We start from the raw sequence: 20,860 nt of genomic DNA, 5'->3' as shown, positions 1-20,860 counted from the left end.
CAGCTGAATGAAACATGTCTGATGGATGGCCATTTGAGAGTGTGTTGATGACACTTAACAGACCTTCAGTGATATTCAGCCTCTTCAAATGTGTTTTTATCTGTTTCAGCTAACGCCTGTCGGAACCACCATCTTCTCAGGTTTTACAGGAAACAACGGGGCTGTTGACATAGATGATGGTCCTAATGGACAGATTGAATACACCATTCAGTACAACCCTAGAGATCCGGTAGGTGTTTTTCTTTCTTTCTTTCTTTCTTTCTTTCTTTCTTTCTTTCTTTCTTTCTTTCTTTCTTTCTTTCTTTCTTTCTTTCTTTCTTTCTTTCTTTCTTTCAAAGATAATAAAATAAATAGATTTTAACTATTACAGTTTAGTGAGTGATCTTGAGAAACTTCTATATAAGGTGCTATAAAGATGTGCTTTGTTCTGTTGAAGAGAATAATTTAATTTTCAACAATTTGTTGTTTAAGGATGAGATTCATTTGTAGATTTTTTTTGTAGTTTGATATGTAATTATTAATAATAATTAATTATTATTTCTTTTTTTCTTTCTTTCTTTCTAAATAAAAAAATAAATAACCATGACTTAGTCTTTACTTAGATTTTATACTTAGATTTTATAAGTCATGACTTTAGTCAAAATTACTAGATAAAAGAAAGTAAATCATTATTATGAGTCATTTTTATGAAAAAGTAAATCATTAATATGAGAAAGTAAATCAATATTATGAGTTATTATTATGAGAAAGTTAATCATTATTATGAGTCATTATTTTGAGAAAGTAAATCATTATTATGTGTTATTATTATGAGAAAGTTAATCATTATTATGAGTCATTTTTATGAGAAAGTAAATCATTATTATGAGAAAGTAAATCATTATTATGAGTCATTTTTATGAGAAAGTAAATCATTATTATGAGAAAGTAAATCATTATTATGAGTCATTTTTATGAAAAAGTAAATCATTAATATGAGAAAGTAAATCAATATTATGAGTTATTATTATGAGAAAGTAAATCATTATTATGAGTCATTATTTTGAGAAAGTAAATCATTATTATGTGTTATTATTATGAGAAAGTTAATCATTATGAGTCATTTTTATGAGAAAGTAAATCATTATTATGAGAAAGTAAATCATTATTATGAGTTATTATTATGAGAAAGTAAATCATTATTATGAGTCATTATTTTGAGAAAGTAAATCATTATTATGAGTTATTATTATGAGAAAGTTATTCATTATTATGAGTCATTATTTTGAGAAAGTAAATCATTATTATGTGTTATTATTATGAAAAAGTTAATCATTATTATGAGTCATTTTTATGAGAAAGTCAATCATTATTATGAGAAAGTAAATCATTATTATGAGAAAGTAAATCATTATGAGTCATTTTTATGAGAAAGTAAATCATTATTATGAGAAAGTAAATCATTATTATGAGTCATTTTTATGAGAAAGTAAATCATTATTATGAGAAAGTAAATCATTATTATGAGAAAGTTAATCATTATTATGAGTCATTTTTATGAGAAAGTAAATCATTATTATGAGAAAGTAAATCATTATTATGAGAAAGTAAATCATTATTATGAGTCATTATTTTGAGAAAGTAAATCATTATTATGAGTTATTATTCTGAGAAAGTTAATCATTATTATGAGTCATTATTTTGAGAAAGTAAATCATTATTATGTGTTATTATTTTGAGAAAGTAAATCATTATTATGTGTTATTATTATGAGAAAGTTAATCATTATTATGAGTCATTTTTATGAGAAAGTCAATCATTATTATGAGAAAGTAAATCATTATGAGTCATTTTTATGAGAGAGTAAATCATTTTTTATATGAGAAAGTTAATCATTATGAGTCATTTTTATGAGAAAGTAAATCATTATTATGAGAAAGTAAATCATTATTATGAGTCATTATTTTGAGAAAGTAAATCATTATTATGAGTTATTATTATAAGAAAGTTAATCATTATTATGAGTCATTATTATGAGAAAGTTAATCATTATTATGAGTCATTATTTTGAGAAAGTAAATCATTATTATGTGTTATTATTTTGAGAAAGTAAATCATTATTATGTGTTATTATTATGAGAAAGTTAATCATTATTATGAGTCATTTTTATGAGAAAGTCAATCATTATTATGAGAAAGTAAATCATTATGAGTCATTTTTATGAGAGAGTAAATCATTTTTTATATGAGAAAGTTAATCATTATGAGTCATTTTTATGAGAAAGTAAATCATTATTATGAGAAAGTAAATCATTATTATGAGTCATTATTTTGAGAAAGTAAATCATTATTATGAGTTATTATTATGAGAAAGTTAATCATTATTATGAGTCATTATTATGAGAAAGTAAATCATTATTATGAGTCATTATTTTGAGAAAGTAAATCATTATTATGAGTTATTATTATGAGAAAGTTAATCATTATTATGAGTCATTATTATGAGAAAGTTAATCATTATTATGAGTCATTATTTTGAGAAAGTAAATCATTATTATGTGTTATTATTATGAGAAAGTTAATCATTATTATGAGTCATTATTTTGAGAAAGTAAATCATTATTATGTGTTATTATTATGAGAAAGTAAATCATTATTATGTGTTATTATTATGAGAAAGTTAATCATTATTATGAGTCATTTTTATGAGAAAGTCAATCATTATTATGAGAAAGTAAATCATTATTATGAGAAAGTAAATCATTATGAGTCATTTTTATGAGAAAGTAAATCATTATTATGAGAAAGTAAATCATTATGAGTCATTTTTATGAGAAAGTAAATCATTATTATGAGAAAGTAAATCATTATTATGAGATAGTAAATAATTATTATGAGTCATTTTTATGAGAAAATGAATCATTTTTATGAGAAAGTAAATCATTATTATGAGATAGTAAATAATTATTATGAGTCATTTTTATGAGAAAATGAATCATTTTTATGAGAAAGTAAATCATTATTATGAGATAGTAAATAATTATTATGAGTCATTTTTATGAGAAAATGAATCATTATTATGTGAAAGTAAATAATTATTATGGGAGTCATTTTTATGAGAAAGTAAATCATTATTATGAGTGATTTTTATGAGAAAATAAATCATTATTATGAGAAAGTAAATAATTATTATGAGATAGTAAATAATTATTATGAGTCATTTTTATGAGAAAATGAATCATTATTATGTGAAAGTAAATCATTATTATGAGTGATTTTTATGAGAAAATAAATCATTATTATGAGAAAGTAAATAATTATTATGGGAGTCATTTTTATGAGAAAGTAAATCATTATTATGAGTCATTTTTATGAGAAAGTAAATCATTATTATGAGAAAGTAAATCATTATTATGAGAAAGTAAATCATTATTACGAGAGTGTCTTATTGTTATGAGAGTCATTTTTATGAGAAAGTAAATCATTATTACGATAGTGTCTTATTGTTATGAGTCATTTTTATGAGAAAGTGTCTCATTATTATGAGAAAGTGTGTAATTATTGAGATGTAAGCCATAATTTCAAGATTTTGTATAATAATTTCCACTTTAAGTCATAATTCTAGGATTTTAGTCATAATTTTTACTTTGTCTTTCATAGTTTTGACTTGCAAGGTCATAATTTTGACTTTTCAAGTCTTACCTGGTGGAAATGGGCTTTCATTCTTCAATTTTTAATTCACATTTGGAATATATGCATATTCCTGTAAAGTGATACTAAAACACACTATTAATAATATGTAATAAATTCGACCTATTCCAGCCATTTTATATGGAAATTATGTTGGATGAATTTATCACATGTATATTTAAAAAAAATAAAATATACACAATCAAAAACAATTAGCACTAAATAAAATCCCTAACAACTAACAACTAAAGGGTGAGTAAATAATGACAGAACTTGTATAATTGGGTGAACTATCTCTTTAAGTATTCATTCATCAATAAGGTTTAGGTTTGCTGTAGAAGGTACACTGAGTTTCTGACAGGTGCTTTTCAATAGGTTTGCTCAACAGCCTTACAAATCCTAAAACCTCTTGAAAACTTTGTTGATTATATAAATAGAAGAAGTATTTAGCACAGCCTGATGGACCACAATGAAAAATTACAGACAAAATAGCAGCAAATACACCAGATGAAAAATAGCACAGAAAGACGCTTGTCATGAAATGCAAATAAAATCATTAAAATGCATATGGTGGTATTACAAAATGCAAATCGGTGACATTCTCGTACTCCTTCCTAATGAGCACAGCATTATTACAGTGAGTGGAGTGAGAACACTCTAAACTGCATGTTTCAATAACATTATACAATAAGAATCCAATTTAGCAGCTTAGGACTAAAAAAGTAGACACACGAAGCAGACTTATATAAGTCACACACCTTGGTTCACTTAGACCATATTTGGGTAGTATTTAAATGTCTGAAAACGACAGCCTTGCTTTTTTGTATGAACTCCCAGTCTGTTTTTTGTGAAACTGTGTTGTCACCATCCCACATCTTGACCCTAACATTAGTCAGACACCGCTGACTAATGAGAACAACAACAAAAATGGCAGACTACATGTATGTTTTTGTGCTACAGAGCCTATTTAGCTTTACTAAAAAGTATTCGCCTCTTTCTATTTCATCACTTTTCTAACACATATTGTGGTATATTATATTAAAGTCCCTTAAACGCAAGTCATTGAACTTGGCGGCCATCTTTGAAATGCCTCTCTGGAATTCAAGTAAGGCTTCTCTCGCTGTAAATGGTGAAACATCAAATTCTCCAAAACTATATTTGGAAGCACCAGTGAAATTTTTACAACAACTGTCTCTTAATTTTGTTTCTAAACTTTAGAATCATGACAGAAAAACTAAATTTGTTACGTTAAGCTAAGTCAAATTATGTAACTACCATAAAAATGAATAACTTTGGTGTGACACAGTTTCCTTCTCTGAATAGCACCTGAATAATGTTTACGCTAGTCTTCTGAAGTAATTTTCTAATTATTCCTGAGAGAAAATCTCCTCACAAAATGGCAGCAACCACTTTGTTTACAAATCTGTGCCCATTCAAGTCACGTGATTTGCATTTTAATGTCAGAGGCAGGACTTCCTGAAGTGAGACGGGACAGACTGCACCTCATATTTTTTTCATATAGATTAAAAAACCAGAGAACATTTGTTTTGAAGTGTAGTTGGTTTGTTTTAAAGTAGACATTTCGAGCTATACACGTATTTCTCATGTTTGTGAGGCAAGTTTTTGCGACATCTCCAGCATGTTTGCCAACCCCACAGGGTTTATAACAACATATCGTTTCAGCATCAACATTACAATGGGATTATTCCTAATAGTCACATCGCAGGATATGCAATGTTGAAATTGTACCATTTTAACGTTTAATAATGATTTCTTTTATTTATACAACAAAAACTACACTAACAAATGTACTTTTTCTGCTTGTTCAAACTATGCATTTAATATGAGTTGAAACAACACAATTCTTAAGTTTTCTTAACAATTCTTAAATGTTTTATGTTCAGTCCACTCGAAAACATGAAGTTTTGTGGAACCCAGCAGTTTTTACAGTATGTAGTATTAGCATTAGCACTATGTAGCAATTGATTATTCAATTAATGTTCCTGAATACTGTAGAACTCTTGTGAAAACAGTAAAACATTGTACATTTAGTTTGTATTTATGTATGCTTGTAGATTATATTTTATGCAATCTAAAATGATACATTCTTTCTGAATAGAGATATTCGGTAACACTTTATTTTGATGGTCTATTTGAGTATTAGTTAGACTGCTTAATATCTGCTGATACTGCTCCTACAACAGACATTTAACAGACTATAAGACACTCTGCAAGTACGTCAACTTACCCTAGCCCTAATCCTAACCCCAACCTAACAGTCTACTTATAATCTACTGAGAATTAGTTGCAATGTAACTTAAATTCAACAAACGGACCATCAAAATAAAGTGTGACCAGATATTCAAGTCATCTTAGGAAGAAGTAGTCATACCGCTGTCACGTTTCGGGTAGGGGGAAAAAGAGGCGAGGACCCAAGTGCAGGGTAAAGTAATATTTATTATAATAATACAAAAATAAAAAGGCAAAAACAGCTAAACAAACTACCCCGAGGGGGAAAACATGAATAATAAGGCAAAAACAAACTTGACTGGGTTGGCTGGACAAGGTAGGGCTGGACACAACCGGACAGGGAAATATCGACGACATACGATGACGAACTGGCACAGGACAGCAGACATGAGGAGAATATAAGCAGGAGTAAATTAACACAGGTGAACAAAACAGGTGTTAGACATGTGAATCTAATAAAGGCTTAACAAGGAGGGTGGGACTAGACGGGAGAGCACCTGACACAAAGAGACAACACAAGCCAGGTGCTCAAATTAAACAAGACTAGAACACGCAGCCAATGAGAGAACTCATTAACTGCATGTTCGTATGACAAGACAACAACACTGAAGCACACAACAAAAGCACGCAACCAATATAAACACTTTGTGCTTTGACAACAGACGCAAGACACGAGCACACAATAAGTGAAAACACTTCACCGTGCGCTCACATAAATGCAACGCGCATGTTTTATCTCAGCGCCAACCAAAACCGAAACCAACTAGATGGAGACGCTGAGAATGAAACAGCGCGATGCTGATGAAACAACACAAACACGAGTACAAGAGTGCACGTCCCAAGGACGCGCAGACCCCGCGCGCCCGCATCAAGCGGGAGCGCACACGGTCCGCGCGCAGCTATGCCGACGCGCACCCAGACAATGACAAAACAAGTGCTCAACCCAAGAAACCTCGAGCCAAGCACTACAGGACAAGACAAAACAAAGCTAGTGTCCGGACTCTGCCACCAAAACAAGAATTTACAAGACCAGAGTGGCAGAACCCTGACAACCGCAGTGTATACTGTACCGCAGAATAACAAAATATCGCAATGTTAGAATTTTCTGATATCATGCAACCCTAATTTATAAGTGAAGCTGCAGAAACTGTCGTAAAAACACGTCTAGATCAAACCCCTCCCCTAGAGAATCGTCAGTCTGTAGTGATCAATGATTGGCTCATTACTTGAAGATGGGGCTTCTGTTGATAAACCGTCCAAATTAAGTTAAAATTTTCCCCATTCAAAACTATACAAGTGGCACGTCTTGTGCATTCTGTAGTCTTTGCGTTTTGTATACTACATAATTTTAGTCAGTTTCAGTAGTTTTGTGTGTACGCAGATATTTTTTCAAAGAATTATAAGATAAATTATTAACCTGGGGGCAGCACGGTGGCTCAGTGATTAGCACTGTCACCTTAGAGCAAGAAAGTCGCTAGTTTGAGTCCCAGCTAGGTGACTTGAATAAACTAAATTCTCTGTAGGTAGCATGTGCGTGAATGAGCTAAGGGTGTTTCCCAATACTGGGTTGTGTCTGGCAGGGCATCTGCTGCTTAAAACCTATGCTGGAATAGTTGGCGGTTCATTCCGCTGTGGAACCTCTGAAATAGAGACTACGCCAAAGGAAAACGAATGAACGAATGAATAGTTAACCTGCCCAAGGGGTGGTTCTCGATCAGAATAACCTACAATGTGATCCTGACATTATGCTGAGTCATAGGTCTGCCTTTATGAGACTATTACGTTCACCTCCTAATTAATGCGATGGGTGTCATTTACACATCAAACACTTTTTAAATCAAAAGAGCAAGGAAGCATCCTGTCTCCATGTCCATTTTAATGCGTTACATCCCCACCTGTGTTGCTAAAAAGGGGCGAGAAGGTTTTGAAAGTCAAGTAGTTTTGTCCCATCAGCATTCTCTCCTTAGTGAAGCAGATAGATGATAAATTTCTCATGAAGCTAGGAGTGTGTGTGTGTGTGTGTGTGTTTTAAGAAGGAAAACCCCTTTTGACCTACCCTTTTTGCTTCTTTGCAGACCACCAACAGGACATTCGACATCCCCCTCACCCTGTATGGATCTGTGGTTCTCAGAGAGAGGCTGAATTATGAAGAAATCACACGCTACCTTGTCATCATTCAAGCCAATGTAAGCTGGATGGAAGAGATACTGTATAAAAGCATGAAAGATTTACTCACCCTCATGCTGTTCCAGCACTGGAAGACTTTCTTTCTTTTATTTGAAACAAACTGAGATGTTAGACAGAGAGTCCAACTAAGTGGATGGTGAAACTCCAAGCGTCATAAAAGTAGCACTCAGTAGGAACTTTGTCTGAGGGACTTCAGAAGAACTTCAGAAGACTTGGAGTATCTATTTTTTTGTAATTTATGCTGTTTTAGGAAGCCGTCAGATTTCCAGTTCAACGAGATATTGTTGAAAAAACCTAATTATTTCAATAGAAGCCATAGCAGTTTGAAAATTTCACCAGAAAAAGCGTCAGAAAGGGGTCCAGAAAAAAGTAATAATTCATTAATAGCTTCGTTTGAACAGACTGAAGATGCAGTTGTTATTCATTGTGAAGTCGCTGTTGGATTTTAATTCAGACGTGGCGATTTTTACATGTTATGTCATGCGTTTGATATTCATGTGATATTTAAAGAACATCCCTACTGAAAAAACCAGCTTAAACCAGCCTAGGCTGGTTGGCTGGTTTTAGCTGGTTGACCAGGCTGGTTTTAGAGGGGGTTTGGCCATTTCCAGGCTGGTTTCCAGCCATTTCCAGCCTGGTCTTAGCTGGTCAGGCTGGAAAATGACCAGTTAAAACCAGCTTGACCATCCTAGCCAGGCTGGGAACCCAGCCAAAACCAGCTATGTCCAGCTTAAACCAGGCTGGTCAAGCTGGTTTTAGCTGGAATTAGCTGGTCATTTTCCAGCCTGACCAGCTAAGACCAGGCTGGAAATGGCTGAAAACCAGCCTGGAAGTGGCCAAAACCCCTCTAAAACCAGGCTGGTAAACCAGCTAAAACCAGGCAACCAGCCTAGGCTGATTTAAGCTGGATTGTTTGGATTTACGTCATCCTCCGTTCTTCAAAAAGCTCTCAGAAGATTGGTAATATGGTGGAAATCAATTAAACATTTATTTCCGAGATGCTTTGCAGAAAAAAAATGTAATACAATTGCATGAGAAACTAAAGTGTGCGGTGACATGAATAAAACCGTTGATCCATTTAGGTGGAAGTGACAAACCACAAGCTTTACATGTTTAAATCAGTTTTATATCTAGTAAATGTGAATTTTGTCACTCTGTATTTAATCCATTCAGTCATGAACGCTCTCAAAATGTGCGTCCGTGACCTTAAATGCGACCTCCGGTGGACAGTAGCAGCCCCGAAATGAGACGCAGATTCAGGGTGTTCCTTCATTCATTCATTCGTTCATTTGGAAGTTAGTTCAGAAGTTTGTTTGTTTGTTCGAAAGTTTGCTTGTGTGTGAGTTCATTTGTTTGAAAGTTCGTTCATTCATTTGGAAGTTCGTTCATTTGTTGGTTCGTTAATCTGTAAACGTGTTTGTTCCTTCATTCATTCATTCCTTCATTCATTCATTTGGAAGTTTGTTCCTTCGTTTGAAAGTTTGCTTGTTCGTAAGTTCATTTGTTCGTAAGTTTGTTCATATGTTTGGAAGTTTCCACATTAACAAACAAGCAAATGACTGAACTGGACTTTTTGCAGATCTTTACACTTCTGATATTGAACAAGCATTGTATAAGAGTGATTGACCTTTTTAATGGGCAAACTTAAAACAAGTTGTAGTCTTAATAAGTGAAAATAAGAGACACTATCCTAAAACAATCATACAAATCTTACGCAATCTGATCTTGCATAGTATTGAATTCTTAAAACAAAACCAATAAGGTTTTATTTATGACTAGAAGTAAGATTGTAATGGATTTGTTTTTGTACGCTTCTGATAGTGGACCTCATATTGTGAAATTCAATTGAAAGTGTGCTAATGCAACTGAATCTTAAATTGATATCTTAGTCTTGTCTGTGTGTAAACTTTTATAAAGCCAGATAACCTTAAATTCAATGTGCAAAACCTTCTGAAAGCAATTTAACATCTGAAACGAGATATACAACAAGAAAAAAGTAGGACTTGAACTGAAAGGGCTTGAAAAGTTAGTGTGATTCCCAGTATCCTCATGCTGTCAGTGCAATGTCTCATTTCGACTTTGACTGGAGACGGGTTTTTTTTGGCTGAAGTGTATGTTTTGGAGACTTGGAGTTGGACAGGCATCAGTGCTAAATCCAAAATTTGTGTTTTTCCTCCAGGACCGAGCTCCAAACCCGAAGGACCGGCTCACTGCCACCACCACGCTCACAGTGGATGTTTTGGATGGGGACGACCTGGGCCCGATGTTTCTGCCTTGCAGTTTGGTTGACAACACCCGTGACTGCAAACCTCTTACGTACCGCGCCAGCATCCTGGAGCTCACTGATCCTGTGAGTGCTTTCTTATCGCCTGCTTTCTCCAGCTCTGTCTTATGCTGAGAGTTATGTTAAGTTTGCTTTATAAATATATATCATAGCTCCAGTTTGAGAATTTACCTGGCAGTGGTTTGTCGTTTGACTCGCGTGTCTTTAGCATTTTCTGGTCTTGAAAGATGATCTTTATTTCTTGGGTTTGCATTTGAACATGGTTCAAATGGTTAACTTTGGAAATATATATATTTTTTGTCTTAGTTTTGTTTGCACATTCACTTATTTATATTATTGTTTTGGTTTTTCAGTTAAAACAGTTTTGGTCTTTTATTTAGAATATTGACATAATAATTTGGTTCACTTCGAGATGGGCATATTAAAATTGAAAATATGAGAGAATGTGAGATATATGTATGTGTGTTTGTGTGTGTGCGTGTGTTTGTGTGTGTGTGTGTGTGTGTGTGTGTGTGTGTATATGTATATGTATGTATATATACATATGTTCGTTCGTAAGTGAATTTGTTTGTTCAGAAGTTTGTTCATTTGTTCATTCGTTTATTTGGAAAATTCTTCATTTATTCATGTGGAGGTAGGTTCCTTCGTTCATTCAGAAGTTTGTTCCTTCGTTCGTTCAGAAGTTGCTCATTCGGAAGTTCATTCATTTGGAAGTTCGTTCATTTGGAATTTCATTCATTTGCTCATTTGGAAATTTGTTTGTTCCATTCATTCAGAAGTGTGTTGCATTGTGATTTTGTTCGTTCAAAGGTTTGTTATTTTAGAAGTTTGAGCATTTGGAAGTTCCTTCATTTGTTCGGTCATTCATTTGGAAATTCGTTTGTTTTGTATTTATTAAGGCAGAAGTTTGTTCCTTCATTCGTTCAGAAGTTTGTTCCTTTATTCAGAAGTTTGCTTGTTTTGGAAGTTTGTTTGTTCATTTGTTCGGAAGTTCGTTTGTTAGGAAGTTCATTCATTTGTTTGTTCATTCGTTCATTTGGAAATTCATTTGTTCATTCATTCGGAAGTTTGTTCCTTTGATTCTTCGTTCATTCATAAGTTTGTTTCTTCATTTGGAAGTTTGTTCGTTCGCAACTTCATTCGTACAGAAGTTTGTTCATTTGTTTGTTAATTTGGAAATTTGTTTATTTCTTCATTTATTCATTCATTTGGAAGTTTGTTCCTTAGTCTGTTTAGAAGTTTGTTCATTCATTCAGAAGTTTGCTCGTTTGGAAATTATTTGTTAATTCGTTCAGAAGTACGTTCATTTGGAAATTCATTTATTTGTTCGGTTGCAAATTATTTATTTCTTCATTTATTAATTCGGAAGTTTGTTCCTTCATTCATTTATTCGTTCAGAAGTTTGTTCCTTCGTTCGAAAGTTTGTTTCTTCGTTTGTTTATTTGTTCAAAGGTTTGTTAATTCAGAAGTTTGTTCATTTGTTAATTTGAAAATTTGTTTGTTCCTTCATTCATTTGTTTGTAAGTTTGTTTGTTTGTAAGTTTGTTCATTTGCAAGTTAATTTTTTTGGTAAAGTTGTTTGTTTTTTCATTTGTTCAGAAGTCTGTTTGTTCAGAAGTTTGTTCGTTTGTTGGAAGTTCATTCATTTGTTGATTCGTTCATTTGGAAATTCGTTTGTTTTTTCAATTGATTCATTCAGAAGTTTGTTTCTTCGTGTTTTTTGTTTGATTATAAGTTTGTTTGTTCGGAAGTTTGTTTGTTCGAAAGTTTGTTCATTCGTCCGGAAGTTCGTTCGTATGGAAGTTTGTTCATTTGTTTGTTTGTTTATTTGGAAATTCATTTATTTCATTCCTTCAGTCAGAACTTTGTTTGTTTGTTCAGAAGTTCACTTGGAAATTTGTTAGTTTGGAAGTTTGTTCATTCATTTGCTCATTAGTTTGGAGGTTCATTCATTTGTTTATTTGTTTATTTGTTAATTTGGAAATTCGTTTGTTCCTTCATTCATTGCTTCAGAAGTTTGTTTGTTTGTTCGGAAGTTCTTTTGTTAGTTTGTTCGTTCAGACATTCGTTCATTCAGAAAACTTATTTGATTGAACCTAAACATCTAGAAAATAGTTGATTACTTCTAAATTATGAAAACATTATGTGAAGTATCACAGACTAAAGCTACGGTCACACTGAGCTTTCTGTGTGCGAAATTCTGTCGTGCGGCGCTGCGAAAAGGGGCGGGATTAAACAAGATGAATAGACATTTAAAAAAGCGAGCGATTGCACCATGTTTTAAATTTCTGTCCAGACAGGTCGTGTTTTGATCCTCAATTGGTCTCACGCAGTCAAGTGATGCTATTTCGCAGGTCAGAGTTCACCAAGCTTGAACTTTGCACCGCAGCACCATGCGAAACTTTACGCATGACCCCACGTTTCCGGTCTGACTTATTCGCGTGCGTATGAATGGAAGTCTATGGGAAGAAAAGTCAAGTGTGACCGTAGCTTAATTTCGAGAGGAGCACGTGATATGATTGACCGCAGCTGGTCTCTCATCTTCAATCATTAGCTAACCAATCAGATTAATCCAAATTTACTATAAGTAGCCTAGCTAAAATTACTCCCTCATCTTTGTCTTCCGAAGAAACCCTCCATCCACCCCTTCTCCCTCCTTTCTTCCTTTACCACGAGGAGCTCTCAAGAACTACCAGATCTCGTACTCCCCATACATGCTCTATCGACCAGGCGGGAGCCCTGGGCTCAATTATCTCCCGAGCTCAGGGTTCTCTCCCGGGACAGCATGCCAAACCTGCTAACATTGTCAAACAATATCTATGTGTGAACCCTTGAAAACTAAAAATGAGAGGAACATTACAAATGCAGTTCAAACTGATTAAACTGTTATCAGTTTGCGACTGATATTTGCGTACTGTTGATGGAGTCACGTGTTGCTGTTATAAATTGCACTGTTAATAAGTAAGCCAAGAACTACTCCAATTAATTCAGTAAGCGAGCGAGTCTTTAGGCTGATTCAAGTACATTTTTTTTTTTGGACAATTCATCTGAAATAACTGGCTCATTTTGTGATCTAGACAACTCTGCTCTTGCTTGAAATACTGCAGCGCCTCTGTAAAATATTAATGATAAATCGTCATCTGTCAGTGTGGATTACCATATGCTGTCCTGAAAATCATTATCCCTGAAAATATCACAGCAATCACATTGTGAGTTTTCTGTTGGCTGTTAAGGATTCGCAAATTAAATCTCTCTTGAGTCTGATAGGTTGGCAACATTTTATTTTATTTCATTTTTAATTTGTTTGTTTGTTTGTTTTTGGTTTATTTTTATTAATGTATGTATGTTTATATCTATGTATGTTTTTATGTATGTATCGATGTATTTATTTATTTGTTTGTTTGTTTGTTTGTTAATTTTATTTAGTTTGTTTGTGTTCATGTTTGCTACACTCAGTTAATTTTTACACATATAGCTTGTGAAGGGCTCTGCACTTCAGGTAAACACAGTTTATATCCACAGCATAACAAATGCTCTTGCAGAACTGCTCTTGTTTATTTGCCATTTTGATCACTTGTATTCAGTAATTAAATGTAATTAGGACCCTTATTTTGCAGAAAAGGGTAACCATTTGTTGAACAAAAGTTCTGCTGTGCTGTGCCCAACACTAAAAACAAATCCCTTATTTATTTATTTATTTATTTATTTATTTATTTATTTATTTATTTATTTATTTATTTATATATTTTTTGTCTGTCTATTTGTTTATTTACTTTTTAATTTTTTTTAAGCTTATTTATTTATTTTGTTCGTTTGTTTATGTTTATACATTGTTTTTATCATGGTTTGAGTTGTATTACACATAGAAACAGTAACAACACTATTCTGAACAGGATTCTATAGCGCTTTATTATTCCACATAGCTTGTTTAGGGCTTTGTACCCCAGTTATTATTTGCTTTATTTTTTATTATTATTTTTTAATACTCTCTTTATTCACCGCTAAAAACAGGTATGTTAACAATGTAAAAAGAGATTAGTTTGTTTTTAGAGATTATCTTTTGAATTAATGAGTCAAATAAGTTGGCAACATTTATTTATTTATTAAAATTATTATTATTTTTTTTTTTTTATTGTTTAGTAGTAAGTTTATTTATTTTAATTTTATTTAATTTTATTTAATAAAATTTTATTTAATATTTATTTATTTATTTATTTATTTATTTATTTATTTATTTATTTATTTATTTATTAAAGGTAAGTAAACCCATTGCCTTAAAATGATTAAGTAAATGATATATGTGCATAATTATTTTTAAAAAATGCATCTCAACCATTCCAAGTTACTCTTGATTTAGTCACTTTTAAGTAAAGTTAACTTGTTGTTTATAAGGCAACAGGTTTACTCACTTTTTTAAGGTAAAATAACGAATGACTTTATTTACAGTGTAATGAAACTTATGTAGCTTAACATTGGGAGTGAATGTGTAGGTGACACAATGCAAGAGTAAGTGTAAATAATACAAAACAAAACTCATATTTTTGTGCTAAACTTTGTCTGGCTCAAGGGCAAAGCAGTGATGGGGTTCTTAGTGACTCAGTTCACGGGTCACCCTATCTACGATTGCACCTGCAATATTTGCAGCACCAGCGTAGAGCCTTGAGCACTAGGATATCGCCACCCCGGCTTATGTGATAAACGCTGCTTTAAAAACATGAAATTACGCCCATGGGGCATACAACCATAAATCAGCATTTCTATTAGCTTCAGATTTGGTTGATGTATTGAAAACTTGATTTATTTTTTAGCCATCTCTTAACAAAGTCGAATGCTGTTTGACTTGAATATTGCGTTTTGCTGTTGCGTTTCTAGAATTGGAGGTTGCATTTATAGTACAGCATTTTTACTGAGGTAACATGAGGTGTTGAAGAGTAAATAAACAAAACAAAATGGTATGACAAACCATAATTTTATCCATTGAATGTTATTGATGTATGACGCATGATGTAAGACACATTTTACCACACAGTTTGTTTACCACAAACAGACAACAATGAACAAGAAAACTACTTGGCTTGGTGTGTTGGCTTGGGTATACAGTGGATTACTATTACAATATAATGTGCATTACTGTGCAAATGTCCTAAGCACTATACCAGCTTTGTTGGCCTAAGACTTTTGCACAATATAAAATCAGTCTGTTTCTAAAAAACAAACATAAAATAAGGGAAATATGCTTCTTTTGGCACTTTTCAGAGCTCTTCTTTAGGCTTAGAATGTCATATCTTTCGTTTTCTGTCCAGGGGCCTCATGTACGAAGACTTGCGTTGAAATCATGCTAAAACATTGCGTACGCAAAAAGCTGTAAATGTGCGTGCGCAGTAAAAAATTCATACATATGAAACACTGCGTACATGGAATCTTGCGCATATTCACTTTGTACATCTGACTTAACGTTCGCACGTTAAACTTAAACTGAGCGCACGTGCACGATTGCAAAATCCCTTCCTGCCTCCTCCCCCTAATAAAAAAAGAGAAACCTTGAACAGAATGTGAATTGGAGGTGCTCCTTTCGGAGGTAGACCGGAAAAAAACGGTGTTATTTGCAAGTTTGTCCTCTGGAATTAATAACAAAAGAAAAAAATAGAGTGGGAGAGTTTAGCTGACGCGGTTAACGCAGTGGGGTCTGAACATCGCACTGTGAGTGAATTAAAAAAGAAATAGTGCGTCATCATACGTCATCATACATCACTGGAAATCAGAGATTGGAGTACATAATTTTAAAATCTGAAATACTTTTGTTACAAAAACACATCGATCTGTTCATAAGACTTGCGTTATGCCCTTGGCCTTGTAGTTTGATGACAGATTTATGTGTTTTGGAAAGCTTCAAAATAAAAGTCACCACCCAAAACTATTATACAGCATGGAAGAGCCTGAATCAAATTTAAAACTACTTTTAGTGTGTTCATCTGACAGAAAAAAGGCACATACACTTTATTAGGTACACCTTACTAGTATCAGGTTGGACCCCCTTTTGCCTTCAGAATTGTCTTAATCCTTCATGGCATTCAACAAGGTACTGTAAATATAATAATCTAGAGATTTTGGTCATATTGACATGATAACATGATGCAGTTGCTGCAGATTTGTCAGCTTCACATCCATGATGTGAATCTCCCGTTCCACCACATCCCAAAGGTTCGCCATTGGATTGAGTTCTGGTGACTGTGGAGGCCAGTTGAGTACAGTGAACTCTACATTGTCATGTTCAAGAAACCAGTCTGAGATGATTCACGCTTTATGACATGGCGCGTTATCCTGCTGGAAGTAACCATCAGAAGATGAGTACACTGTGGTTATAAAGAGATGGACATGGTCAGCAACAATACTCAGGTAGGCTGTGGCTTGACACGATGCTCAATTGGTACTAATGGGCCCAAAGAAAATATCCCCCACACCATTACACCATCACCACCACCAGCCTGAACCGTTGATACAAGGTAGGATGCATCCATGCTTTCATGTTGTTGACACCAGATTTGACCCTACCATCTGAATGTTGCAACAGAAATCAAGACTCATCAGACCAGGCAACGTTTCCTGTTCTCAGCTGACAGGAGTGGCACCCATTGTGGTCTTCTGCTGCTGTAGCCCATTTGCCTCAAGGTTAGACGTGTTGCGTGTTCAGGGATGCTCTTCTGCATACCTCGATTGGCATCAAAAAGGCATTTGCACCCACAGAACTGCCACTCACTGGATATTTTCTCTTTTTCTGACCATTCTCTGTAAACCCTAGAGATGGTTGTGCGTGAAAATCCCAGTAGATCAGCATTTTCTGAAATACTCAGAACAGCCCGTCTGTCACCAACAACCATGCCACATTCAAAGTCACCTTTCTTTCCCATTCTGATGCTCGGTTTGAACTGCAGCAGATCGTCTTGACCATGTCTACATGCCTAAATGCATTGAGTTGCTGCCATGTGATTGGCTGATTAGAAATTTGTGTTAGAGTTGGACAGGTGTACCTAATAAAGTGGCCGGTGTATATCAAGGATGTATCTTTCTTAAAAGCAACTTTACTTAAAGTGAGCAAACCCATAACTTTGTAACTGTTGACTTAACTTTTATAATTATGCACACTAACTTAATTTTAAGACTAGTGAAGTCTACTTATTTCTTTTTGCAGTGTGGTTGTGTAATACAGATTACATAAAATAAACACTTATATTATTAAATAAGCCTAGCTGCCAAAGTGACACATTTTTTGAACGTCAGTTATCAGCGCTAACCTCAGGAGGGTTACATTTGTTGGATATCTGGCTCATTTTTTCTATGCTTCTAGAGCTGCAACAGTGTTTGAAAAGATTGAGGTTTGGAAATTTCCACTGTTTGAGTCACTCTGTTGGCGGCATGCTTTATACTGAGTCATGTTGCTTGACTGCGCTTTGAAGTTTTACATTACAGACAGACCCTTTAATATTCTGTACAATTTCCTGATACACTTTGGAATTCATTTGTTGCTTGGTGATAGAAACTCTCTACTAGAAATAAGTTCCTATACCAATGCACTCATTCCAGCATGCTTCACAGTTGAGCTGATGAGTCAAGCAGAAATTTGAGAAAGAGAAAGTGACCAAACATTTTTCCCTTTTCAAACACATTTATTTTAATTTAATTTAATTCAATTTATTTTTTTATTTTAATACATTTATGTTTCTATTTTTTTCATTTACATTTATTTATTTTTTATTTTAATTTTAAAAAATCTTTTTATTTATTAATTTTTTCCCTTTCCAAACACGTTCCGTCATCACTCATCATTGTTTTTTTAACAGTATTTATTTATTTATTTTTATTTTTATTTATTTATTTCTATTTCTACTTATTTAACTTATTCTTGTTAATTTATTTTAATTTTAATTATTAATTTATTTTCATTTGTATTCATTTATTCAACATTTATTCAAATATCTTCATATTTTCATCATCACTCACCAGTGTTTTAGCAGTTTTTATTTTTTTATTTTAATTAATTATTTTTTTTATTTTTTATTATTTATTTTTATTTATTTGCTTTAATTTTAATTAATTAATTTATTTCATTTTATTTATTTATTTATTTATTTATTTATTTATTTATTTATTTATTCCCTTTCCAAGCACTTTCTATCATCACTCATAAGTGCTTTTTAACAGTTATTTATTTATTTATTTATTTATTTATTTATTTATTTATTTATTTATTTATTTATTTATTTTAGTTTTATTTATTTATTTAGTTAGATTTTTTATTTGTTTATTATTTTTTATGTATTTTAATTTCGAATAATTTATTTATATATTTTTTATTTTCTATTCTATATTTTCTATTTTTTATTCATTTATTTTTTTCCTTCACAAACACGTTCCATCATCACTTATCAGTGACTTTAACACTATTTATTTATATATTTATATTTTTCTTTTTTATATGAATTAATTTAAATTTTAATTAATTAATTTATTTTTTATATTTTTTTCTTTCCCAAACATGCTCCATCATCACTCATCAGTGTTTCTTAACAGTATTTTATTTTATTTTATTTTATTTACATATTTTTATTAACGTTTATTTTATTTTTATTAATTCATTTTAATCTTAATAAACAATTTATTTTTATAATTTTTGTTCATTTAAATTTTTATTCAATTATTTATTTCTTTCTTTATTTATTTCTTTTATTATTTTTTTATTAATTTATTTGTATTTTTTATTTATAATTCTTTTTTATTAATTTATTTAAATTGTAATTAATTTATTCATTTATTTTATATTTTTTATTTATTTTTCCCCCTTTCCAATCACATTCCATCATCACTCATCGTTGTTTTTTTTTTAACAATATTTATTTATTCATTTATTTATTTATTTATTGTTATTATTTTTTAATGTAAAAAAAAAAAAAAACATTACGGGATGTTATTTTAACCGAAAGGCCACAATCACACAATCACGCTGTATTTTCCTGTTTAAGCCAAGTAGCATAACTTTCTTCTGACACATTGTCGTGTACAAAAATACATTTGTTTTTATAACATAAAAATACTTCTGCTAATAACAATTTTAGAATGTTCTCTGAGGTTCACTAAAAATGCTATAGACCATTTCAATGCGGTGATGTCACTGGCGGTGATTTCCTGCTCGGTATCAAAACTATTTCATAACTGTAACAAGAGGCAATTCAATCCAAACGTAATGTTAAAACAGCTCTCTTAGCATTATTCATTAATATGTGGCTCTTTTTGGCCTCTCGGAATCTATAGAAATAAAAAATGTAAAACAGGAAATACACTGGGACCAATGTTTTTGTTTACATCCCTCTAAATGTTCTATTTATGTTAAAGAGGTCTCGGATTTGCAAATCAAATTTTAGTCGCAATCTTGTTTAGTTAACTTTGACCTGTTTTTGTTCAGTCAAGTTTTAGTCAACTAAATCTATGGCATTTTTGTCATGTGTCATAATGCTCAAAATAAACAGATCATCAGCGATTTCTTTTTAATCTGGGCTAAGCATGACAGAAAAAATGTGTTTTCTTTATTATTTTAGGCTACTTGAAACATTCAGACTTCCAGGATCTGATTTATTGTGAGAATACAGAATAAAATGCAGCTTAGTTTTACTTAAATAGACATTTGACGAACAAATGCAAGGGAATTATATTTCCATAATAGTATATAATACGACTACAGACTAGAATGCATATAAATATAATGCATTGCTCTAAATCTCCCAATAATTTGTCTTTAGAGTTGGATATGGTGCAAATATTGCTGCAAATTTTGAGAAAAGACACCATGAATCTGTCATTTCAGAAAGATGATGATGACAAAACCTGGTGAAAACACTGGAGAGCATGTAAGTATAGTTTCCAGATTGCTAATATTAAGTACATTAAAACACCAAGCAGAACATTCATCTTTCTCAGAAGGAAATTTCTTATACGGGGATTTAAACTATTGACAATGGCAACCAATAAAAAATGATACCATTACCACGCATCCAGGCTATTTGCAGTAAGGAAGCATAAAATTGCTACAATTCAAAATACTGCATCTTTAGTGGACAATATATGAGCTCCTACAATACACTTCATTGATTTATAATGATTATTTAATAGATATAGTTCATCCGAAAATGAAAATTCAGTCATCATTTACTCACCCTTGACTTATTTTTTTTTTAAACTACTCTATTGGAGTTTTGTTGTTCTGTTAAACCAAAAGAAGATAGTTTGAAGAATGTTGAAAATGTCTAAGCATTGACTTACATAGTATTTCTTTTCTATAGATGCCAATGTTAAATGGTTTCCACCATTCTTTCTTAATAGGAAATGCAGTACTCTGAGTTAGATATGTCGATTTTGACGTCACTACCAGAAAATAAACTAATTCCTTAATAAAGCTGTGTAAATGTGGTTTACTTGCAT

The 20,860-nt window shown here is 32.2% G+C and overlaps 1 protein-coding gene across 1 annotated transcript in view; it reads left to right on the top strand.

Annotated features, from left to right (window-relative positions):
* pcdh15b (protocadherin-related 15b) overlaps positions 1–20,860 on the top strand; it is a 464,565-nt gene that overhangs the window by 122,182 nt on the left and 321,523 nt on the right. Inside the window, exons 7-9 of the mRNA XM_056468996.1 lie at positions 110–229; positions 7,995–8,105; positions 10,286–10,456. Coding sequence (XP_056324971.1) covers positions 110–229; positions 7,995–8,105; positions 10,286–10,456 — 402 coding nt within the window. The remainder of the gene's footprint in view (positions 1–109; positions 230–7,994; positions 8,106–10,285; positions 10,457–20,860) is intronic.

The sequence above is a fragment of the Danio aesculapii genome, chromosome 12 (assembly GCF_903798145.1).
Source record: "Danio aesculapii chromosome 12, fDanAes4.1, whole genome shotgun sequence".
NCBI classification, from domain to species: domain Eukaryota; kingdom Metazoa; phylum Chordata; class Actinopteri; order Cypriniformes; family Danionidae; genus Danio; species Danio aesculapii.
This window is presented reverse-complemented; position numbering and strand designations above follow the sequence as displayed.